Genomic DNA, 22,246 nt, shown 5'->3' with positions numbered 1-22,246 from the left:
TCCTCCTCCTGGGCAACTTTTGCCCGAGCCCCCCGCACAGCCATGCTGAGCTGAGCTCCGCCGGCCCGGCCGCGCGCTGCCCCGGCTCCCGCCCCACCGCGGACCCGCTCGGGGGCCTCGGCCGCTCCGCCCGCCCGCCCGGCCGCCTGGCGCCCGAGCCCCCCGCGCAGGGCCCGGGCCGCGGCTGCTGCGGCGGCGGCGGCGGCGCGCCCGCCCGGCCCCCTCCCCCGGCGCCGGCCAAGTGGGGCGGTGATGCGGGCGCTGGCGGCCTCGGCTGCGCCGAGAGCGGAGACACAGGCTCAAGATGGCAGATTCCGACTGAGGCTGGGGGGGCCGAGCTCGCGCGCCGCGTTCCCTTCTCCGTTGCCATGAATCGCGGACACCCCGGCCCCGATGGCCCCCGTGTACGAAGGTAAGGGGCGCCCGGCCCCGCGATCCCGGCCGCCCGCGGCCCCCGCAGCTTTGTTCTGCCCGCGGCCCCCGGGGCGCCCGGCCTCCAGTCCCCACCCCCGGGTCTCGCAGGGGCTCCCGACCCCTCCCCGGCACCGATCCCCGGGACCCCTCCCCTGCCCAGAAAACGACCAGGATCCGGCATTTACCAGGATCTTATTTCCAGGGTGGAGAAAGAGGCTGGGGGGGGGGGTGAGTGGAGAGGAGGGGGCGTGTGCGAGGGTGGGCTCCTGCCCAAAGAAAAGAAGAGGGGGGCGCCTGGGGAAAGACAGATCCGTGACTGTGCTTTTTATTTATTTGTAATAAATAAAGGTGATGGGCTTAGCCTTCCTCCCCCCCTCCCACCGCGAACATGATCTTTGGGATTATCTCCTTCCCACTTCTCTGTCCTGGCCCTCTCCACTCCCACCCCACACTCCTTTATTCTTCGTGAGCTCCCGATTTTGGGGGGCTGTCGAATCGGAATGTATGGGGCTAGGTGATGAGAGGGGGAAGAGATGAAAAGTCCATTTCAGACCCAGGCAGAACAATGAAATAGACTAAAATCTCCCTGCATTAACGTGTGGAAGGGAAAATGTAGTTTGGGTTTTCGAGTCGGGGGGCGGCGAAGACATTTTTTCTCCTGGATCAGTCGGGGTCAATCAGAATTGTGCACCTTCACCTGGCGTTGGGTTTGTTTTTTTTTTTTCCCTTCCAGTTTGTCTTTAGGCAGAAAGAAAAGAGCGTAAGGCAAAAGCAGCCCATTTGCCTTGCAGACTCTCTTTGGTTCCTCTTTAGTCAGTTCTGTCAGCTTCCAGCCAGAAATCAAACCAGAATCAACTAAGTTTTTACACTTCGATGTGTTTTTTGTGTGCTTGTCGTAGGAGGAATTTTGAACCCAAGCGTGCCTGATTTTTCAGTCATTTTGTCGTGAAAATGTTTCGCTCGTGAAATCGTTGAAATAGCAGCCTTTACATACTTCTCGTGCAGGTCCATCTGGCTTTCTTTTGGTTTTGTTCAGATATTCTGTGGATGAAATAGCAAATGAGAGGGCACAGGATTTGTATGAAACAGAGAAGAGGGCCTGGACAGGAGATTGTAAGCCTTCTGTAGATCTGAGAACAGTGGTGACCAGCAAGACAGGGAACACATTAATAGTTTTATCTCTGTTACCAGAGGCTGATTAAAAAAAAAAAAACTTATCTGAAAAGAAAATCTGTTATTAGTTCCAAGGCTCCAAATGAATTAGATTTCTGGATGAGAATAAAGTCACCAGTCAGCCCCTGGATAACAAGGCTGTAAATAACCTATGGACTGTAAATATTTTTTTTTTTTTCAGACTCTCTTAGAAACAAAGGGGCTGTTTAGAAGGCAACAGAGAGATGTTATTCTAGGGGCTTTCCTCTTTGATTCTGAAGAACACAAGGTCCATTTAACCATTCGACAAAACAAAACGAAATTTCTGATCACTCCACACAGAGTAGAACATGCTGGGGGATGTGTGAACACACAGGAGAGCCCATGTTGGGCCTTCATTGTTCATCCGTGTCTATGGGAGGGGGCTACAGTCAGTGCTCCCACTGTCTAGAGTGTTAAAATCAAACAATTTTCTCTTTATTAAGTACCTTCTTGAGACTCCCTCTGCTGGATACTCCCGGTGTGCATTAGAGAAGGAACTTGGCATTGAATTCAGAACTATAGTAAAGGCTGATTTCCCTATTACTCGGGGCTGGGTATGTGAGTTGGGATATATTTTGTCAACTTTGTAGAAAGCCATTTTGGGAACTGTGCTGTTCTCCTCCTGTTCCTTTCATGCTAAATCTGTATGGAATGTAGGCCATGCCCCTGAGGCTGGGACTTGGCACTCCAGTTTTTACTACCGTGTTCACGTAGGCAGTGCATTACGGCAGATCAAGACTGCAGGTGCACACGGTCTTGTGGTTTAAGAATGAACACGGATCTCAAAGGTCTCTTGAACTCGCTGTTTCTATTTCCAAGCCCTACTTTCCTGTACTGGGTGACCTACCCGGTCACCTCTTTCAACCCTGAATTTCTCTCAGTCTTGTCTGTATGCCCTCTTAATTATTCCTGTCTTTTGTACTGTTTTATTCTGTGAGAGTTTCTCTGTGCATCTTTATAAATCTTTTCCTAGTCTTTCTCCTTGCTCTGCCTCAACCAGCCCAGCATCACTCTGCGAGGAGCCCAGGCCTGGGTCTTTCCGATAAAGCCTGTTGGGCTTGCTGTAAAACAGATAGGGAACCTCTAGAATCAAGGATCCCACTGCCAGGACCCACATTCCCTCACTTGTAATGAGCATTCCAAGGCTCCGGTGACCTCCTCTTTCCCTCCTTGGTGACATCTGCTGGGTTCAGTGAACTTGATTTATCCTATGTCCTAAGCAGAACACATGGACCCCCCGTGAGCAACCTAAAAAAGCAGGGCAGTTCCCCTGCAGTTCTCCAAGACGAGGGATTTCTTGTGAGTTCTGAGCTCCTAAAAACTGAACACAATTCTCAGGAGAAGTATAATGACACATGGGGGCCTTTCATGAATTGTTTTAATGGGGCTCACCACGTTGGAATACTGGGCGAAGGCCCAAATGCATTGGTGGAGCCTTCTGAACTGTCAGAGATGTAGACAGAAATGCTATTTTTGAAATAAGGTATATTTGATAATACAAATTAATGAGTAGCAAAGTGTAATCAGTCTTTCAGGGCTTGCTTTAAGGATAGGTTTATAAATGGCATGTTAGTTTGCAGTGACGTGGGACTGAACTTGTTTTAAAAAGTTTTCTTTCTCAAAAAAACTTGTTTTATTTTTTTTTAAAAGAAGGTTAAACATTTGCCTTGTGGGTGTTTTTACTCCATGGACTTGCTTGGCAAGGCTTTTTTAATATGCAGTGCAAAGGCCAACCACAAAGATCTACATTGCCATGATTTCTAAGTTGGAACCTAAATTGCAAATTATTTACATTTTACTCTACCTGAGATAGCCTTGATATTGGCTTATACCAAGGAACATTTCACAGTCAGAATTCCAAAACCTGCCGCGTTGAAATCCATCATCAGATGAACCTGCAGACACCTGTCTACTAAGATGCTTGCTAGAAATGAGATTCCGAATCATCTTCTGTTAAAAGAATTTAATGACATGTGTTCTAAAATATTTTTTTCTGGGTTTATGTTTTATGTATTTAAAATGAGTAAGTATAAATATTGTTTTCCTTCTCACTACATTTGAGTTATAGTACATCAAAGCTCCCTAATTCTATCCTTGATTCTAGACGTGTGATATGATACTTGAATCAGGGAAACCTGCGTTTGAATTTGCCTTAGGTCTTTAGGTATGTGACGTGACTTCTCTGAGCTACTTTTTAGCCTTATTGGATTGTGTGCAAACTCCATTAGAAACTAGTGTATGTAAAGTCCCTAGCTGTAGTAGGCATTTTCTCAGTGTGTGTTAAATCCTCTGTCTTCTGAACTGCTTATAGGCATGATGACTCCAGGGAAAGAATAACCCACAAATAGTTTAGAAAACCAGTAATAGCAACATTTCAATTATTAATCTCCTGCTATTCCTTTTCCAGTATGGACACCAGCACAATAAACCCCCTATAGCCACAGAAGAAAGAACCTTTTTTTTTTTTTCTGATCTCCTCTGTGACCTTTCCAGATTCTTTATTGCCATTGAATTTCTGCTAGTTTCAGGTAGAGAATTTCTCTTCTCTCGTGGTTCTTTCTTTCTTTCTTTTTTTTATTTTGAAGACAAGAGTCTTATTTTGTTGCCCTCGGGAGAGTGCTGTGGCATCATAGCTCACAGCAACCTCAAACTCTTGGGCTCAAGCGATTCCCTTGCTTCAGCCTCCCAAGTAGCTGTACCTGCCACAACATCCAGCTTTTTTTTTTTTTCTCTCTTCTTGCAGTTTTTGGCCGGGGCCGGGTTTGAACCCACCACCACCCCTGGCATATGGGGCCGGCACCCTACTCCTTGAGCCATAGGCGCCGCCCGACACCCAGCTTTTTTAAGACATAGGGTCTTGCTCTTGCTTAGGCTGGTCTCCAACCCATGAGCTCAGCCAATCCACCCACCTTGGCCTCCCAGAATGCTAGGATTACAGCAGTGAGTCTCCACGCCCAGCCCACTTGTGGCACTTTCTATGCGACCTTAAAGATAGGGAAACAAACTGCTTAGGACAGAGTTTCAGGGGCTGCAGCTGTGCCTCTTGGAAAGTATCCCTAACTATGGAAGATAACCTTTGCCCTTAGCCAAGATCCATTCCTAAACAAAGCAGTGGGCTGGGCGCAGGCGTACCCGGAGGTTGCTTGCCAAGGCCTTCCTCAGAGGGGAGGCTCCCACTCAACCACAGGCCAGGGTCTGCCTTATCATGCATTAACATCGTTTTGCTACAAAAGAAAATTTGCCAGTTATGTCTCCTCATACTCTTGGTGTTTCATGTTTTATGTTTCGTCATTTCTTCCTTCCTTCCATAGAGAGATCCATCTTGGGGAACCACGTCTGAGGTTTGTATGGAACATAATGATGATAATGAGGGTGTGATAGGTGAGCATTTTTTATTCTCTGAACGAATAATTTGCCAGTGCTTTCTGGTTGAATTATGATGACAATTCAAGGACTTTGGGTTGGTATCAAAGACAGGATTCAGAATCGAGCCAGCAGATTTTTTATAATCCCCCAAAGGGTATGAATTTGAAAGGCTGAAAACTCCCAGTAGTTCTGTTTCATGTGGTGATACCAATTGGGGAAAAAAAAGAAGATTGAAAACCTGAGATACAGGAAGGTCTTTGTTTTTCCTCGGAAAGAAACTGAGATGCTTTAGGATCATGATGGTAATCTTGACTTAGACCACAGCTGCTATGTGCTGTCTGCACTCTCTACCCTCAGGAACTCACGTGTCCCCCACTGTGCAGATAAGGGTGCCCCTTTCATGCATTCACTCAGCAAACATTTTTGCAAGGGTTGCGCCTACGGCCAGGCCTTGTGGTAGGTTCTGGGTTTATAGACAAAATCTGAGGCCCTGTCTTTGAGGAGGTCAGGGGGAGTGGGAAGTTAGAGTCAGAATGTTTAAACGTGGACTCACTGGCCTGTGGGTCTGCATCAAGATTGAATGGGTTTTGCTTCTTACTTCTTATATGCTTACGTTTTCCTAAAGTATAAAGAAAACATTTCCCTATTTTCTTTTAAATGTTTTCTTTATTTGGCTTCAAAAAAATGTTTCTGAGTGTAGAAAATACTCAGTACAGATCTCCTTAGAAATTTCCTTAGATATTGCCATCTCTAATTTACAGAAGATTCTGTCTTCCTCTTTCATTACTTAAATTTTATCTCCTTGCCAACGCAAATATGTTTCAAATTTGCTCGTGCCACTCTGAGACTTTTTGTTTTCAGTATTAAGTGTTGCAGGCTGTATTGTAGATGGACCCTTGCATCCATACCTGGCTGCTGGAGAATTGATTCCTGATTTTACTGCCTGGCCAAGATCTTGTGTTCCAGACGGTTGTGTGGTGCTTATGGGTGGGGACACAGATCGGGTAGTCACTCAGGAGTGTGCAGTGGCTACTTGCCCAGAGCAGATCAGTTAGAGAATTGTGGAAGAAGAAAGCTCAGAGCCCCACCTTGTTAGAGCTACAGGGTGGCGATAAAGTTCACAAGCAAGGTATAGTTCACTCCTCTACCTTCAGGAAGGTGAATATCTGTGACATGAAATCACCGTTTCATTAAAACATTGACCATTTCCAATATTCTGTTAGCCTGATTGTCAAGGAACTCCTGGGCCTAGCTGAAATTGTACCTGTCGTCATTCAAACTTATTTTCTTTTACTCAGTTCCTTTCTCCGAAACCTTCCATATACTTAAAGGTCATAACTGGATCCCCACAGTTTTTTTTCTGTCAGAGTCTGTTTTGTCTCCCTGAAAGCATCTCCTCTCTCCGAACTTTCTCTAGTTTCTCCCCATTAAACAAACAAACAAATAGAAAAAGGTGATGGTAAAAACTGAATGCAGCTCTTTAATGATGTTCTCATTACTATCACCTATACAAGGAAAATGACTTCAGGGTTCTGGCATCACTGTGAACCGCTGGCGGGCAAGGACCATATCCGATTCATCTTTGTCTCCCCCACAATAGCTATGCCGTTCCTTAAGCCTAGCAGGTACCTCATAAATATTTGTGGAGGTGACTGTTTCTTTTAACGTATCTAAGTTTTAACTCGCTTGATAGCAGCCCTGTGTTGGTGATTTCTTCTCCTTGCCCTTGAGTCTTTCTTTCTCTTGTACTCCTGTCTGGTATTCCTCACCCCAACAAAGCCACCTCTGCTTGACTATCGATTGCTCTGAATTTTACCTCTCTATGTCCAATGCTTTAGAATCTTACTTATCTTCTGCAGATCTGACAAACAGAATGCGGAGGCCGTAAGTATAAAAAATACACTGGAAAGAAGACAGAACACAGAAGAATCTCGATGGTTCAGTATAGTATCACTTCATCCAGGCATAGAAAGGAAAGTTTGTCAAATTCTTTATAGATTCTGAGTCAGCTAAAACTATACCTGTTTTACCGGGTGCTCTAACGTGAGTGAGCTAAGTGTTTATGAGAGTGGTTACAAAGTCAGGCTTTCAGAGGGTTTCCCTCCCTCTCTGTGGTCGAAAGCCAATGGAAAAAGCAGAAGACGTGATGGACAGTGTCATTGAAACTGTGTATTTTCTGAGGGATGACTGACCTTGCCTTTAGAAAGCAAGCTGGTAAAAATCACTGACAAAAAAAAAAAAAGCAGCAAACCTTTAAAGCTGCAAAATAATTTTGTGGTTTTACAGCCACTTATTTCTGAACACAGCGTTGAACAGATTTGTAGTGTTTTTGAAAGTGGTCTGTTTTTGAAATCTTGCCTAACTACTTTAGCCTTGATAGGTTCTGATTAATTAAATGCTACTGTGTTTAAGCAGAATTAAGATTGACTAACTCTCCTATTTGCGCTAATGTCATAGACTTTCTAGAAACCTTTGTCACAAAAAGAATGCAATTTAATATATGAGTAAGGCAGGGCATTTTTCCGTAGGTGGTTCTGTTCAGCCACAGTCAGAGATTGCTGTAGAATCTTCCATCACATTGGATAAAAAAGCACTTCTGGCTCCAAACAGTTACAGGTGTGCATTCTGATGAATAAAGGTTTATTTGTGTATTTTTACCATTTTCCTCCACTCTAATATTCCCTTATTGACTCAACCTATGGAATTGTTACTTGTGATATAAGATGATTTTCCAAAGGTTTCTCATAAGAAGAGTGATCCATCATATCAATCTATACAGTATAGAACTTGTAATTTCGTGGCATTTAAGAAGCAGATTTCAATGTATTCATTATTTGTGCCCAGGATACATAAGGAAATTTGGAACTCTCTGGCTCGTTGATAGTTGTGGGAATAAATTCTTGTTTGTTTGTCTGTTTAATCTAGTGTAGAATTAATTTATAGGGCTCTGACAAAAGCTGGCGTGTAAATTCTTGGAATTGTATAGAAAGACAGTAAGTTATACCCTCTCAAGTTCTGTGTCACGGCATCTGCTGTACAGAATTCAAGCTGAGTCCCTGGAGGAAAGTAAGTGTCAGGAGGGCTCGTGACAGGGGGAAAGAGCACTTGGACGAGAGAATGCACACATGCGATCAGCTTTGTCCTCCAGACCGCTTACCTCTGCAGCTACGGCACAGTGTGCTTACCATTACTCATTAAGTGTGACCTGCACCATCGGGAAAAGATTAATCGACGTTCATGATGTTCCGCTAACTGAGACTGGAAGGTTCTCTAATGTATTACAGAAATGTTTCTGTTAGTAAATGGTTAAAATAAAGAAACTCTTTCATTTGATTATACTGTGACGACTTACTCCAAAAAGGATTTAAGGCTGTTTTAAAGGGCTAAATTTCTGGTAGAGAGGGAAATTAACTTACGTAGATCGATTTTGTAGATCAGCTTATTGCCAAGGATGTCAGTTAAATGAGGTATCCCCATATAGACAGACAACAGAAACAAAGCCCTAGTGTTGCCTTAACAAGGGGAATAAGCAGAGTACATGACAGAATTCATCTGCAAGGTCGTTTTTGCTTGGCTGGAGTGGTATGTGCAAAATAGATGAGCAGATGAGAATGGTAAGTGGGATCGGTTGAGGGGCTTCTGAAGGCTTCTGATTCAAGAGACATGTCCTGGTGTGGAAAGGGGAGTTGATATAATCAAAACGATACTTTGACAAGGTAACTTTTACTGGCCTGGGTAGAACAGAAGGCACACGGCAGCCGGGGTGAGCCACACTGGGATGCTGTGGGGTGCAGCAGAAGGCAGGGAGATCGTGGGGTTGGGTGGGACCACTGTTGGGGTCACCCAGGAGAACATATGTTGAGAGGTTGTCAGCAGTTGTCAGCGAGCCTGACCCTACACTACCCGACCGGAGGTTCCAGAAACATCTCTTTTAGCTCTCCTCTTCAGCCCTGATAGCAGTGACCTCGGATAAGGGAAATGTGCTGGTATTGGTGGTATCATGAAACTTTTTCTCTTTTTCTAAGGGATCTCTTTTTATAGCCCCACTCACATATCACAAGATCTTATTGGGTCGTAGAATAACCTGGAAAGGTCTTCGCACATTAGTATTCAACCTTTGACATGTGAGGAAACCGAGGCTCCGAGCAGTGGACAGGCTGCCCCACTGCTGTATGGAGTACAGGTGTGTGTGTATGTGTGTGTGCATGTGTGTGCACATATGTGTGTGTATAGGGGCAGAGCTAAGGCTCTACCCACCCTTTCTCCCAGGCAGTGTGCATAGAAGCCCCAGAACAATCCAGAATGCCAAGCACCAGGCAGAGGTCTGGTTGCTCTGGGTGGAGGGTTCCTACAAGGCTGTCACAGTCTCTTTTTCCCCAAGACGGGTAAGGGAGCAACTGAGTTCTGTTTCTCCTGGGTCCCATCTCAGCCCTCCCCCCATCCTGCACTGAGCCCAGGGCGGAGGGGTATTTCCCTCTTTCCCGAGGAACACAAGGCCATAATGCCCTCAGTTATTACTTATGTTTCCCTGAGAAAGTTCGTACTTTGTCACCACAAGCTACTCATTAACAACAATGAGAATCACAGGAGAGAAACCGGTAGGATGTGATGAGTTTCACAGAACTTTTAAGTTAGCAAGCAGCATTTGTCTTGTTTTGGTTTTCTTTTTTTAAATACCGATTTCCTGAGGTACAGGTACGGTCACTCTTTCCCTTTGACATGACCAAAACTTGAGCTTCTAAAAGTTGCCTCCTCTGTATTCTGGTGTGACCTTCTGAGACCAGCTGGGATCCTGTTGGTACACTTTCGGTCCAGGGCCACTACCGCCCTGCCTTGGAAGCGTTTCAATCCAGATGAGTAAACTTTGGAAGTATTTGAACACACAGGTTTTCACACTAATAGGACGCAAACCAGGGAATGCCTGTGACCCACCTGCTTCTCTGTCTTACTTCTGGTCTGTATGACTAAGCTGTGTGTCCACCTCTTGACCTAGGGGTGCCTCTTGGCCACCTGCCAGGCCTATCTGTGCATGTACCCACAGGCCTGGGGAAGGGCCTGGCATGAGGCCTTTTGGACCGTGGCCCCAGGGACCTGGAGCTTGGTCTTGAAGAGGGGGGGCAGCTTGTGAGTAGGCATCCATCTTGGCCTTAGGGACCCCTTTCCACTGGGGGAGAGGTGTGGGTGGACCTTGACAGTGTGAGACCCAGGGCTAGAGCCCTTGATGCTCTGTCCTAAAGGTAGAGCTGATAAGAAGACACCCTGCTTCAAAGATTTGGGGAGCAAAGGCAACTTGAAATGTTTCCTGCTGGTACATGTCCTGGCTGGTGAAGGCTCCCCTGACTCCTCTGCTCCCTTAGGTTCCCTCCTCCACTTTGGTCTCATAGGTATGGCTGCTTCCCAGAGCAGAGCTGGAGAAGGGGGCTGTTGCTTGCTAAGGTAGCGCAATGTCCAGTGTGTTTCTCCCACTAGGGAGACCATTGTACATGTGACAGCTGTCTGTGTCACCTCTGACAGACATGGCCTATGCGACCGTGGCCCTTGAGGGCATCTCTCCTCTCTGCGTCTACCTGCTGTAGTTTCACATCTGTCCACCCACAGAGCAGCCTCCTTTATTGACCTTGTTAGTCTTTTGGCTTCGACGTCCTTGGGTGTGTGTTTGCCTCGTCATACTTGTAGGTGTGGGGGTCTAAATGGACATACTTGGGACTCTCTTTGGGTAGTATTTGTGTAGGAGACTGTTTTGTAGAAGTGATTCTTCAACTTTTTGACTTGGAGGACCTGTTAAAACAGATTGCTGGGCTTCGCTCCAGAAGTTTTGACTCTATAGGTCCCATGGTCGGGCCTGAGAATTTGCATTTCCAGTTGAGAACCACTGTTTGAAAGGAATGCATTCAGAATGAAAAACTCAATAAATATTTAAAATCAGATGGTAGTGTTTTGATCAAAACTTTTCTTGGATGTGTTAAGAGTCAGAAGCCTAGCACCTCCAGCATTTTGCAGCTCCGCTGCTTCTCGCGGCCATGACTTCCAGAAGCCATAGGCATGTGCAGCTCCGGCCGCCGGCCTTTCCGTCCTTTCTGGGCCAGGTCAGGAGCTGCTTTCTCTTGTTCTTCCAGAGCCGGCCAGTCTATGGTTCATCCAGTTTGGCCTGGGGCCACAGAACAGCCTTCACAGATGTCATTCTCACAATAATAATATATTATTGTTAACAAACATTTAAGAGCTCTATGGTTTTCCCCACTTACAGAAGAAGAAATTGAGGCTTACAGATATTAAATAATGTATCCAAAGTCTCATGAGCAGTAATCGGTAGAGCTGGGGTTGGAGCCTGAGTCCACTTGACTCTAGAGCCTGCTTTCGTCCAGACAAAAGAGTTAACTCTTTCTCTGGCTGCCAAAGAGTTAGAGTTGTCCACACCACATACAACGAGGTACAAGACTGATTCCAGTAAGAAGGGCCTAGGATGCTTCTTAGAGAGGAGGCAACCAAGCTAGAGGCCAAAGGTGCTGAACTGTTAATACCTCAAACACAGAGTCCCCCAGTGTGCTGCTGCCTCCTGAGTTGGTGAGTGGAAAGCACTTAGCGCCATGGCTGGTGCACCAGACATAAAATAGTGGTCAATCCTTAAGCTCCGTTTGAGCAGGAAAACGTGAGGTATCTGAGAATAATTTACTGACACCCCTAAGAAGAAACAGTAATGAAAAGATGATCACCACAGCTAATATGTATGAGCACTTGCTATGGCCATTTCTGCTCTAAGGTTTTATTGGTTTGAATCATCGAATCCTTGTGGTAATGCTACGGGGAAGGCTCCCCATCCCTTTGTTATATAGGGAGGTGGGCTGCTCCTGAGCGCAGAGCTGGGACCCCCAAGGCATCTGCACCCAGAGTTTGTACCCCTGACCACCAGGTTGTAGCCACACAGTGGACTGTCTTCTCCATCCCTTTCTACATAAGAAGGTGAAATTTGTTAATATGTTGGTTCTTCTCCAAATAATCAACCCCAAATCTGAAAAAGTGTGTTAAAATTGGAGAGACTGGCTTCCGTTGCTGTCCTTGATAGTTAAGGTGGTGGGCCTGGGACAGTCAGCTGGAAGATAAGAGCAGTGAAGTGGCTAGCGCCACCCTGCGTTTAAATAAACCTAAAGCTTCAAATCTGTCAGAACATTTGACAGACCCATCTGAGGGGCAGAATGGGTGAGCTAGATTTAAGGCCCTGTTGTCTGAGCATTTAACAGGTAATAGAGGAAGTGCCAGGAAGTGGTGGGGAAAAAAAGGTTGATTAGACAAATGGGAATGGGACAATGTGACAGCCACCAAAAAATCTCAATGGATGTCATGACCTTACATCATTATAGCAACATGATTAAAATGTGAAATTCAGCAAAACCATCGAGCACATTCAGCATTCTAGATACTGTTCTGGGTGCCCAGTGTACAGCATGACCAAAGTAGATGAAACCCCTGCCCCAAAGCAGCTTGCATTTTGGTAGATAAAGGCAAATAATCCACTTAGTAAAAAAGCTTGGCGGGGCCAGGCATGGTGGCTCATGCCTGTAATCTCAGCACTCTGGGAGGCCAAGGCAGGTGGCTTGCCTAAGCTCACGAGTTCGAGACCAGCCCGAACCAGAGTGAGACCTCGTCTCTAAAAATAGCTAGGCATTGTGGGGGACACCTAAAGTCCAGCTACTTGGGAGGCTGAGGCAAGATAATTGCTTAGGCCCAAGAGTCTGAAGTTGCTGTGAGCCGTGATGCCACGGCACACTACCAAGGGTGACAAAATGGGACTCTTTCAAATAGAAAGCTTGGAGGAAGTGAAATGCATGTTTATCAAACCTCTAGAGGGGTTGAAATTGCTAAGATTAGAATCTGTAGATGAAATCACAGAGGAGAATTTTATTGGTTTTGTCAGTGTAAACATTCCCGAAATGTTAGGGTTATTTCCGGTTCTACTACCAGGAATTATTCCTCAGTGTAATTCTATGTAATGTTAAGGCTTGTCTGGATTTTAGGATAGGTTCTCTAAAGTAGATTTACTAGGTCAAGGGGTCTGAATATTTATCAGGGTCTAGGGATATTCCACCAGCTTAATCTCCTCCCCCAAATACTTTTATATTCAATTAATCAAACCACCTAGATAAAGATTTACAGCCTGAGTAATGTAGCAAAACCCCACTTCTACAAAAAATAGAAAAATTAACTGCATGTGGTTGTATGTGCCTATGATCCCAGCTATTCAGAAGGCTGGGGCAGAGGATTGCTTGAGCCAAGAAATACAAGGTTGCCGTGAGCTGTGATGACACCACTGCCCTCCAGCATGGGCAACAGAAGATTTAAATTAACTTACCTGTTTGTTCAGGAAATGAGAGTTTCTCTCGCATCTCTGGCCTGCACCCTACAATCATTCTCTCCTCTCTCCTTGGGTGGTATACCACTCCCAGGCTTCTAGCCCCATCTCCACTGCTAGTGATTCACAAAGTTGTATCTTCACCTAAACTGCTTCTTTGAGCCCTAAAGTCATAAAGCCAACAATCTACTTGACGTCTACATTCAGATGTCAACCTTAACACTTAGAAAGAAAAAATCTTGGTCAACCCCCTGAAATATTAGAATTCTTTATTTCCATAAATAGCACCTTTTTTTCACCCAGTCAGAAACTAGGGAGGCATCCGTGACTGTCTTTCACTTCACATTTAATCCATCCCCAGTGTTTATTGGCTTTTGCCTCTGAGTACTACTGTTCTCCTTATTTGCCATAGTTGTGTCCACACGTGTAAAGACTCTGGGAACACTGAATGGGTGAGTACTGAGTCATTACTCCTGGGAGAGACACAGGGTTCGGTTCCTGTGAGCCTCTGCTCGTATTTCCATCAACTGATCAATACGCAGTATCAGTTTCATTGTGGTCCTGATGTGTATTGGTCTAACACTGCATACTTTGACAGCATGATGTTTTATTTGTGATTCTGTTTAAAGACACCTTGTTTTATTGTATGCTGTGATTAACATGGAGCTCAACACCACCATAACTCTTGCCTGAGCGAGCTTCTCTAACACGTGTGTTTTCTCACAAGGAGCGTCATGGGCTTCTTGTGCTTAGGGGCTCTGAACAGCACTTTAGCTCTCTGCTTAAGGACCATTGTAAACAGTAAAATCATAGCAGCAAAGAACAAAAATGCAAAAAATATGGCACAAACAGGCTGTGTAAAGGGTACTTGTTTATTACAGGCAGAGCCTGGCCTTGATGGGTCTTAACTGGGAGTGTGCGTGTTGGGCAGCCCAGCTTTTCCCCTGCTCCGGGAGTAGCTTGGCCGTGATGGAAAGTGCCTGAGCATTGCTTTTCAGTGAGTGGGTGAATGGCAAATGTAGAATACGGGTGTTTATGAAAGTGGGATGTTTGTCATGACCCTGTCCATTTCTCTGTCCACGGCCATTCCTGGTCTGCTGGTTGGCAAACCAAGTTTTTCTGCAAAGGTCCAGACAGTACATATTTTAAGCTTTGCAGACCTTCTGGTCTCTGCTGTGTCTACTCAACTTTGCAGTTGGACAGTGAAAGCTGCATAGACAATACATAAATGAGTGTGTGGGGGGGCTGCATTCCAGTCAAACCTCATTTACAAACCAGACTTTGGCTTGAATTTGGCTCCCTGTCTGTAGCTGGGATCCTTGTAGCCTAGTCTAGGGTACCATAACATCTCTGCGATAGCCTCCTGGTCTGTTCCCCTCTGGCCATGCCGGACCCTCTCCAGCTGATTTCATATAATGATGTTTGGTGTAAATTAGACCTCATCACTCCCCTGCTTCAGATGCTCCACTGCCCCCCACACTCAAAGTCCCAAATCCCACCTGGCATGGGTCACAGCACAGCCCCTGCTAATTTCCCCGGTCTCCTTCCCCATCAGTCTTCTCTCTGTCCCATCCCGGCTCCTCTCCATTCTGAGACGGTTTCTAGCTGTTTCTTCCCTGCCTGCAGCACTCTTCTGCCTATCAGCCTGAGGTCATATCCCAAATGTCGCTTCCTCCAAGAGGCCTCCCTGACCTTCCTGTGTAAATCAGATGCTTTGCGTTTGATCTCAGGGCACCTGGTTCTTTTCCTTCTCAACACTTAACAATCTCCAGGGACCCATTTCTTTGGGTGTGTTCATTTTTCCACCCGCCTTCCCGGTAGACTGCAAGCTTCATGTGTTCTCTACCCTGTCGCCATCACACACATTGTCGACACTTCCCAAAACCTGCTAAATCAGTGACTGATCATACAATATAGTTTTGTTCGCCTAGATTTTTGTGTGAAACTGCAGTAGAGAAACGTATTACTCCTTTAGAGAGTATCTTCCAAAATTGACAGTGATGATTAAAAGCAAAGGCATCTAGACAGGTGAGTTTGTAAGTGGGTGTCATTGTGTGTCTTTATAGTCAAAGGGCGATTCTGATCTGCCAACAGGCATATCTGGTCCTAAGTTTTCTCCCTGGGCCTTGAGTACTGTATTCATTCCTAGGAGTCTCACTTTTCCCCTAAAGCTTTTTGGAACTTTGCTGGTAACATTTTCACCAGGGAAGTGGGGGTGAAGTTTGCTTGAGGAGGCATTTCAGGCCCCCTCTCCAAAACTTTGCTCTCATTTCTTTTCTCAAACCATCACCCTCTCAGACCTTAACTGGTGTTAGTTTTTTTTTACAGCATTGCCTCTGTCAGGGGAAGATACCTTTGATTTGTCAGAGAATCATCTAAGCAATGAAGTTCTGATGTAGAGATTGCTTCTAAGTCATTTCAAGAATCCCACATACACCCATGTACAGGCCACTTAGCATATTTTAGAAAGATAACACATCATTATTCAGATGGCCTTTTGTAGATTAGCGGCAAAAATTAAAGCCTTACTTAACTTCTTTTTTTTTTTTGGATGTATTTAGTATAGCAACAACATTTTCTAATTATAGAAAGTTAGAAAATAAAGGCAAGCAACCCTCCCACCCCTGGGCTGCAGGAAGACACTCTCCCTCTCCAGAGATTACCGCTCTTGTATCTTTCATGTCTTTTTCTCTGCACAGATATGTGTGACTTTTCTTTTGAGACAGAGTCTCACTCTGTCACCCTGGGTAGTACAGTGGTGTCATCACAGCTCATAGCAGCCTCAAACTCCTGGCTCCAGCCACCCTCCTGCCTGAGCCTCCCAAGTAGCTAGGACTACAGGCCCACAACACCATACCCAACCAATTTTTCTATTTCTTGTAGAAATGGGATCTTACTCTTGCTGAGGCTGGCCTTGAACTCCTGACCTCAAGTGATCCTCCAGTCTCAGCCTCCCAGAGTGCTAGGATTACAGGTGTGAGCCACCATGCTGGGCCCCATTTTTTTTTTTTTTCCTTTTTTACCAAAATGATAAATTACTACTTTGTAATCTGCTTTTTCTCTGACAATAGTTTCCAACTTTGTATTTCAGTAAAGCTCACCTCATAGAATATCTTGTGCATATTCAAATTTCTACAACTGGCCGTCAGATGAGCTCTGAAGCTGGTTTGTTAAAATCAGTGTCTACTCTAAGACCATGTCCTGAGTCTGGTTGTAACTTCCCTTTAGGATCTTAATGCAGCACAGTCTCTTACTGAACAAACAGACTGTTTGCCAGTTTGCCAACCTGCTAGACGTGCATGTGCGTGGTTGCTTTCTTATGGTGGGGGTAAGCTTATTTCTCCATTCTCTGATTTTCTGTATCTAAAGGCTTGCAGGATTCAAGTACATTGCTTTTGGCTAGAGTACACCAGGGCTGAGTCTGTGTACTTTACTATCTGTTACTGAAAAGCCCTACTATCGGGGATGCTAATTTGACCCCTGGATTAGGACTGTGGCAGCCTGAACCTTCCATCATCCAGTCCCATCCTCCCTCTTGAGCCTGGAGAGTGATTTGTGTGGCCTACCTTTGGCATATAGAACATTTTCTTAATCGTTTTAGCACCAAGTGGTTGTTCTTGCCCAAACCCATGCATTCCCTTAGTTTTTATGAAATGTTTCTAATTCTTTCATTTCTTCTATAAGGTAGAGCTGTCTGGTCCCTTTAACATATGATTCCAAATGGAAAGGCGGGATCTTTGCTGACATTTTCCATTTAACTATTAATTTTCAAAATAAGGACTTGTTTAATAACCATTTCAAATAGTGACAAATGCTTTTCTGTCTTTCTTTTTAGTCATTATACATTCATTGATTTTTATTGATTTGATGTGCTTTAATCATTAATCTTTCGTTGCAGCTTTAGGCACCAGGACCCCTTGGGCTAGCTCCTGTGACCTTTTGACAGCACTTCATAATCTTGAAAAGCTTTCTTGCTTCATGTCACAAAATGCCCCAGGTTTCATCATGTACTTTTCAGTAGCATTGGATGATGGTATCAATGATGTTGGGCAATGGGATCAGAGACTACGATCTGGGCATCTGGAGTGGTTATTTCCACAAAGGTGAATTATTTTTAGGTATTTCAATGAACAGAGCTAAAAAAATAACATGGTTAAAAATTAAGAGTTCTGAGAGATCAGGTTGACATGTTCAGTTTAGTGTTTTGTTTTTTTCTTGGTGCTTCCTTTTTTTATTTTTATTTTTTGGAGGCAGGGTCTCACTGTGTTGCCCAGGCTGTCAGGCTGGTCTCACACTCCTGGGCTTCAGTGATCCTCCTGCCTCAGCCTGAAGAGTTGGGACTACAGTCACGTTCTACTATGCCCGGTTTTACATTGAGCTTTTTAAAATAAGAAATGCATTTACGTAACTGAAAGATCAAAACTACACAGACATTGCATCTAGATGATGGATATATGAAAAGTTGTTACATTATTCTCTCTACATTTCTTTATATGGGAACATTAAAGTAACGAATTGAACAAATAACATAGAGAGGTTTGCACAATGAAGTCTTCCCCTTTGCACTTTGTTCCCTGGTAGATAACCATTAGTATCTTTCTTCAGCCTTGGAATCTTTCATAACAGATTCAGGTGGGTACGTAGATACATGTATGTATTCTTATTCTTGTATACAAAAGGTAACATACTATATACAGCACATTCTGCGTCTTAATTTTTTTCTCTTAATGATACATTGGGAACTCTCTCCACATCAGCACATAACAGTTTTGTTCCGTCTTTTTCTAGCCACAGAATACTCCATTTTGTCTCTGTGCCATGGTTTTTGGAACGACAACATAGTCTTGGACTCTGCCTAATCTGCTGCTGCTCACAAATCATCTGTAATAGATGAACTTGTATACACATCATTTCATGCTTGTGTGGGTGCACTTGTGGGACAGAATCCTAGATGTGGGACAATACACTCAAAGGATGAGCACATCTGTAGTTTTTAAAGATATTGACCAATTTCCCCTGCAGGGTTTGTGCCATGTTTAGTAGCACACTTAAACCATGAGAGTGCCTTTTTCCCTAGAATTGCCTGCAGAATCTGTTGCCAAACTTTTGGATTTTTGCGAGGAGGTGAGAAATGGCATTTGTGGTGCTTTTAATTACATTTCTTTATTGTAAGTGAGGTTAGGCATATTTTCATTTATTTAAATGTAATTTTACATTTATTTTATGTGAACTTAGTATCTTTTGAATTTTACACATTTTGCCAGTACATTGTCAGCCTCTTCTTTAGACAGTGCATTGTCTTTGATATGCATGGCAAATATTTTGGGGGGGTTGCGTATGTTTCGATTCACTTATACCCTTCATAATTCTCTTTAATTTTATGTAGTCAAATTTACCTTTTTTTTTTGTTTTTTTTGGCTTCGGCATTTTGAATCAAGATGGAAAGACTTTCCCTATCTTATGTTTTGGGTACTTTGTAACTTCATTGTTTCATTTTGTATCTTAATTCATTTGGTGTTTGTTTATACTAGAGTATGTTCTGAGGTTTGGATGTAACCTTATAGTTTTCTAATACTCAGTTGTCCCAACACTATTTGTTTAAGTGTTTATATTTTCCCCACAGTAGCATATATTGAATTCCTATAGGATTGGGGGGGGGTCTATTTCTGGATGCACTGTTTTTCCCTTGGTTGATCTGTTGTTAATGTTGAAATTTATATTCTCTTTTAATATCTGAAAGGACTAGTTCTCCCTCATTCCTCTTCCTCTTCAGAGTTCTCCTGGCCGTTCTCTATGTTTGTTTTTCCTTATGAACTTTAGAATCAACATATCTTGATTCCAGAAAAAATCTTGTTGGTATTTCTACTGGGGTCACATTAAATTTATTAATTACTTAGGAGGAATTAACATCTTCATGAGGCTGAGTCTTCCTGTCAAAGACCATGTTTTCTTTCCCTGTGTGCTTCGGTAATGTTTAAACATTTTCTGTATATCGGTTATATACATCTCTTAAGTTAATTCTTATAAAAAATGTTTTCCATTATTATCATCTAATTGGCTGTGTGCATATATGAGGACTATTGATTTTTTTTTGAATGACTATTGATTTCTTTATATATTTTAGACAGCTTTATTTAGATCTAATTTATATAATTCACCCATTTAAAGGTGGTTTTTTAGGATACATGTATTCACAGAATTGTGCAGCCATAACTACTATCTAATTTTATAGCATTTTCATCACCCCCCAAAGAAACTTTGTGCCAATGAGTACCATTCACCATTCCCATCCTCCTCCCTCCCCTGAAAGCCATAAGTCTACTCTCTATTTGGGATGTGTTGTATAAATGGAGTCACACCAGTTGTGGTCTTTTGCATCTGGCTCCATTCACTTAGCATAATGTTTTCAAGGTTCATCCAGGTAGTGTCTGTCTGTCTGGGATTTGCTGATTTATATACATTTAGTTCTTTCTTTTGAGATTTCATGAGGGTAGGAGGCAGGCTCTCAATTCTAAATCACTAATGCCTCCCACAGTGCCTGGCAGATACTTGGTATTCCATAAATGCTTATTGAACAAATGAATCTCTTACATTTTTAGGCTACTTTTACTTTTTAAAGTTAAAATGTGGTGTGGCAGATGTAAATTAATTTTATTTTTTTCCTAGGCAAAACATGATTAGAGGGTGGGTGTTTTTCTCTGGGAAAGTCATGTGTTATATTCTGCAGCCTGGTCAGAGCAATTTTGTGACACATGATTTGTGATGGTCAGCTTTTTCTTACCTTAAAATGAATGAATGACTAAGAGTTGCTGGTCCCTATGTCTAAGAATCTCATTATCTTTTCAGGAGGATGATTTCTTTTTTTAAATTAAGTTTATTTTTTATTTTGTATTTTTTTTGTTGTTGCAGTTTGGTCAGGGTTTGGTTTGAACTTACCACCCTCAGTATATGGGGCCAGCACCCTACTCACTGAGCCACAGGCACCACCCAGGAGGATGATTTTTTTAGGTCTAAATTCTAGTGAGCCTACTTGGTATCGTGTAAGACAGAAGTGAGAAATTAGGGAAAGGTATTGTTCTGGGCTTGGGAACAGGGTGTTGTGAATGGGATGGATCAGCTCATATATGTTTAAGAAGTCCCAAGTTTACCAAGGGCCATGTTCCAAAACTTCTTTTGTAAAGTGGTTAATACAGATAATAGTTAATAGTAGAGAAAAGTGATATCAGTGGGTTTCAGGTCAGCTTGAAAGAATATTTGAGAGAGGAAAGCTGATGCATGTGTGCGACCAGGGGATATGGGACTTCTCTGGGCCTTCCAGTCAATTCCATGGGTAACCTAAAACTCCTTGGAAAAAAAATGAAGTCCAATGAGTTTTGGGTTTTTTTTCTTTCTTTCTTTTTTTTTTTTTTTTTTTTTTTTGCAGTTTTTGGCCAAGGCTGGGTTTGAACCTGCCACCTCCAGCATATGGGGCTGGCGCCCTACTCCTTTGAGCCACAGGTGCTGCCCACCAATGAGTTTTAAAAAGAGAAAGAAAGCCTAGCTGAAATACATTTTCTAGGAAAAGCGAAATAATTAAATGTCAGAAAAATATTAATGAATAAGAAATTATTTTTTTTTAATGTCAGTGTTTTAAAACAAGATGTTTTAATTTGGTCAGATCATGTGTGTGCATACACACGAGTGTGTTTGTGTGTGTGTGTTTATGTTTGCAGGAGACTTTTGGACCCTGTCTAAGGATTTAGAGATTGACAATATATTAGATTTTTATATTGCTCCAGTTTTCTTTCAAAATATGTGACTTTTAATATTTTTATTACCCTTATATAATTAGGTTTGGTTTGGGTTGGATATAGGGAAGAGAGAGGGAGAAAAGACGGATTAATTGACTGAGTTGTTCATTCATTGGTTAAATGGGACAGATTGATTGATTTCTCTCAAGTGTCTGGGCCAGAGAGATGAGGAAGGGAGAACACGGTTCAAAAGAATGTGCATTTACTGTAAGGAAACATCTTTCTCAAAGGAATTACTTGAGAAGAATTACCATCTGAGATAGAAGCAATATCTGAAGGGCAGATGGATTAAAAAATGGTGGCTGTGGGTCCAACTTGAATCCGTGGTTTGAAAGCCACAGGGAGCAGATTTCATCAAACTGCTGAAACCTCTCTACAAATGGCCAGCCCTGGGGAACAATGATTTCTTTGGTATTGGAGGTATTCAAGATGAGCACCTTGGGAAGGGGCTGCTGGAGAGTCAGATCCAGGACAGAATGGATGCTGGGCTAGATGACCTTTTAAAATATCTTCTGAGAGGGCATTTAATAGTTCTGAGCATGTCCCCAGTTTCATTGAAGGGGAAGAAAGGAAGAAGTAAGGGGAAAGGTTTGGTGGAGATTTTTTTTTTCTAATTTTTTAGAGACAACCTTACTCTGTCACTCAGGCGGGAGTACAGTGGTATGCTCATAGCTCACTGCAACCTCAAACTCCTGGGCTCGGGTGATCCTCCTGCCTCAGTCCCCCAAGTAGCTAGGATGGCAGGTGCACGTCACCATGCCTGGCTTATTTTTATTTTTATTTTTTTAAAGATGAGTTCTTACTGTGTTGCTCAGGCTGGTCTTAAACTCCCGACCTCAAGCAATCCTGGTCTCCCAAAGTCCTGGGATTACAGGTGTGAGCCACCATGCCCAGCTGAGGTGGTGATTTTTCTCATTGGCTCAAGAGAGCTTATATTGCTTCAGAGAGAGTAGGATGGTAGAAAAGTAATTGTTTTTTGTTTCATAGACTGATTATTAGTAGACTGTTGGTTAAGATGCTTTTAGCTTCAAGGGACAGAAACCAAACTCAAAGTGCTGAAACAAAAAGGAAAACTTACTGTCTCTCTAACAAGAACTTCTGAGGTTGACAGCTGTGGGAGCGGCTATGAAGAACC

At 43.5% G+C, this 22,246-nt stretch overlaps 1 protein-coding gene across 4 annotated transcripts in view; it reads left to right on the top strand.

Annotated features, from left to right (window-relative positions):
• Positions 1-127: 127 nt before the first annotated feature.
• The window catches only part of HIPK2 (homeodomain interacting protein kinase 2), a 196,868-nt gene continuing 174,749 nt past the window's right edge, over positions 128-22,246 (top strand). For all 4 annotated transcript variants that reach the window (XM_053554039.1, XM_053554038.1, XM_053554037.1 and 1 more), the window contains exon 1: positions 128-412. In XM_053554039.1, the coding sequence (XP_053410014.1) occupies positions 394-412 (19 nt within the window). In that variant the 5' untranslated portion in view covers positions 128-393. The remainder of the gene's footprint in view (positions 413-22,246) is intronic.

The sequence above is a fragment of the Nycticebus coucang genome, chromosome 11 (assembly GCF_027406575.1).
Source record: "Nycticebus coucang isolate mNycCou1 chromosome 11, mNycCou1.pri, whole genome shotgun sequence".
NCBI classification, from domain to species: domain Eukaryota; kingdom Metazoa; phylum Chordata; class Mammalia; order Primates; family Lorisidae; genus Nycticebus; species Nycticebus coucang.
Note: the sequence above shows the minus strand (reverse complement) of the source record. Positions and strands in the feature narration are given on the sequence as shown.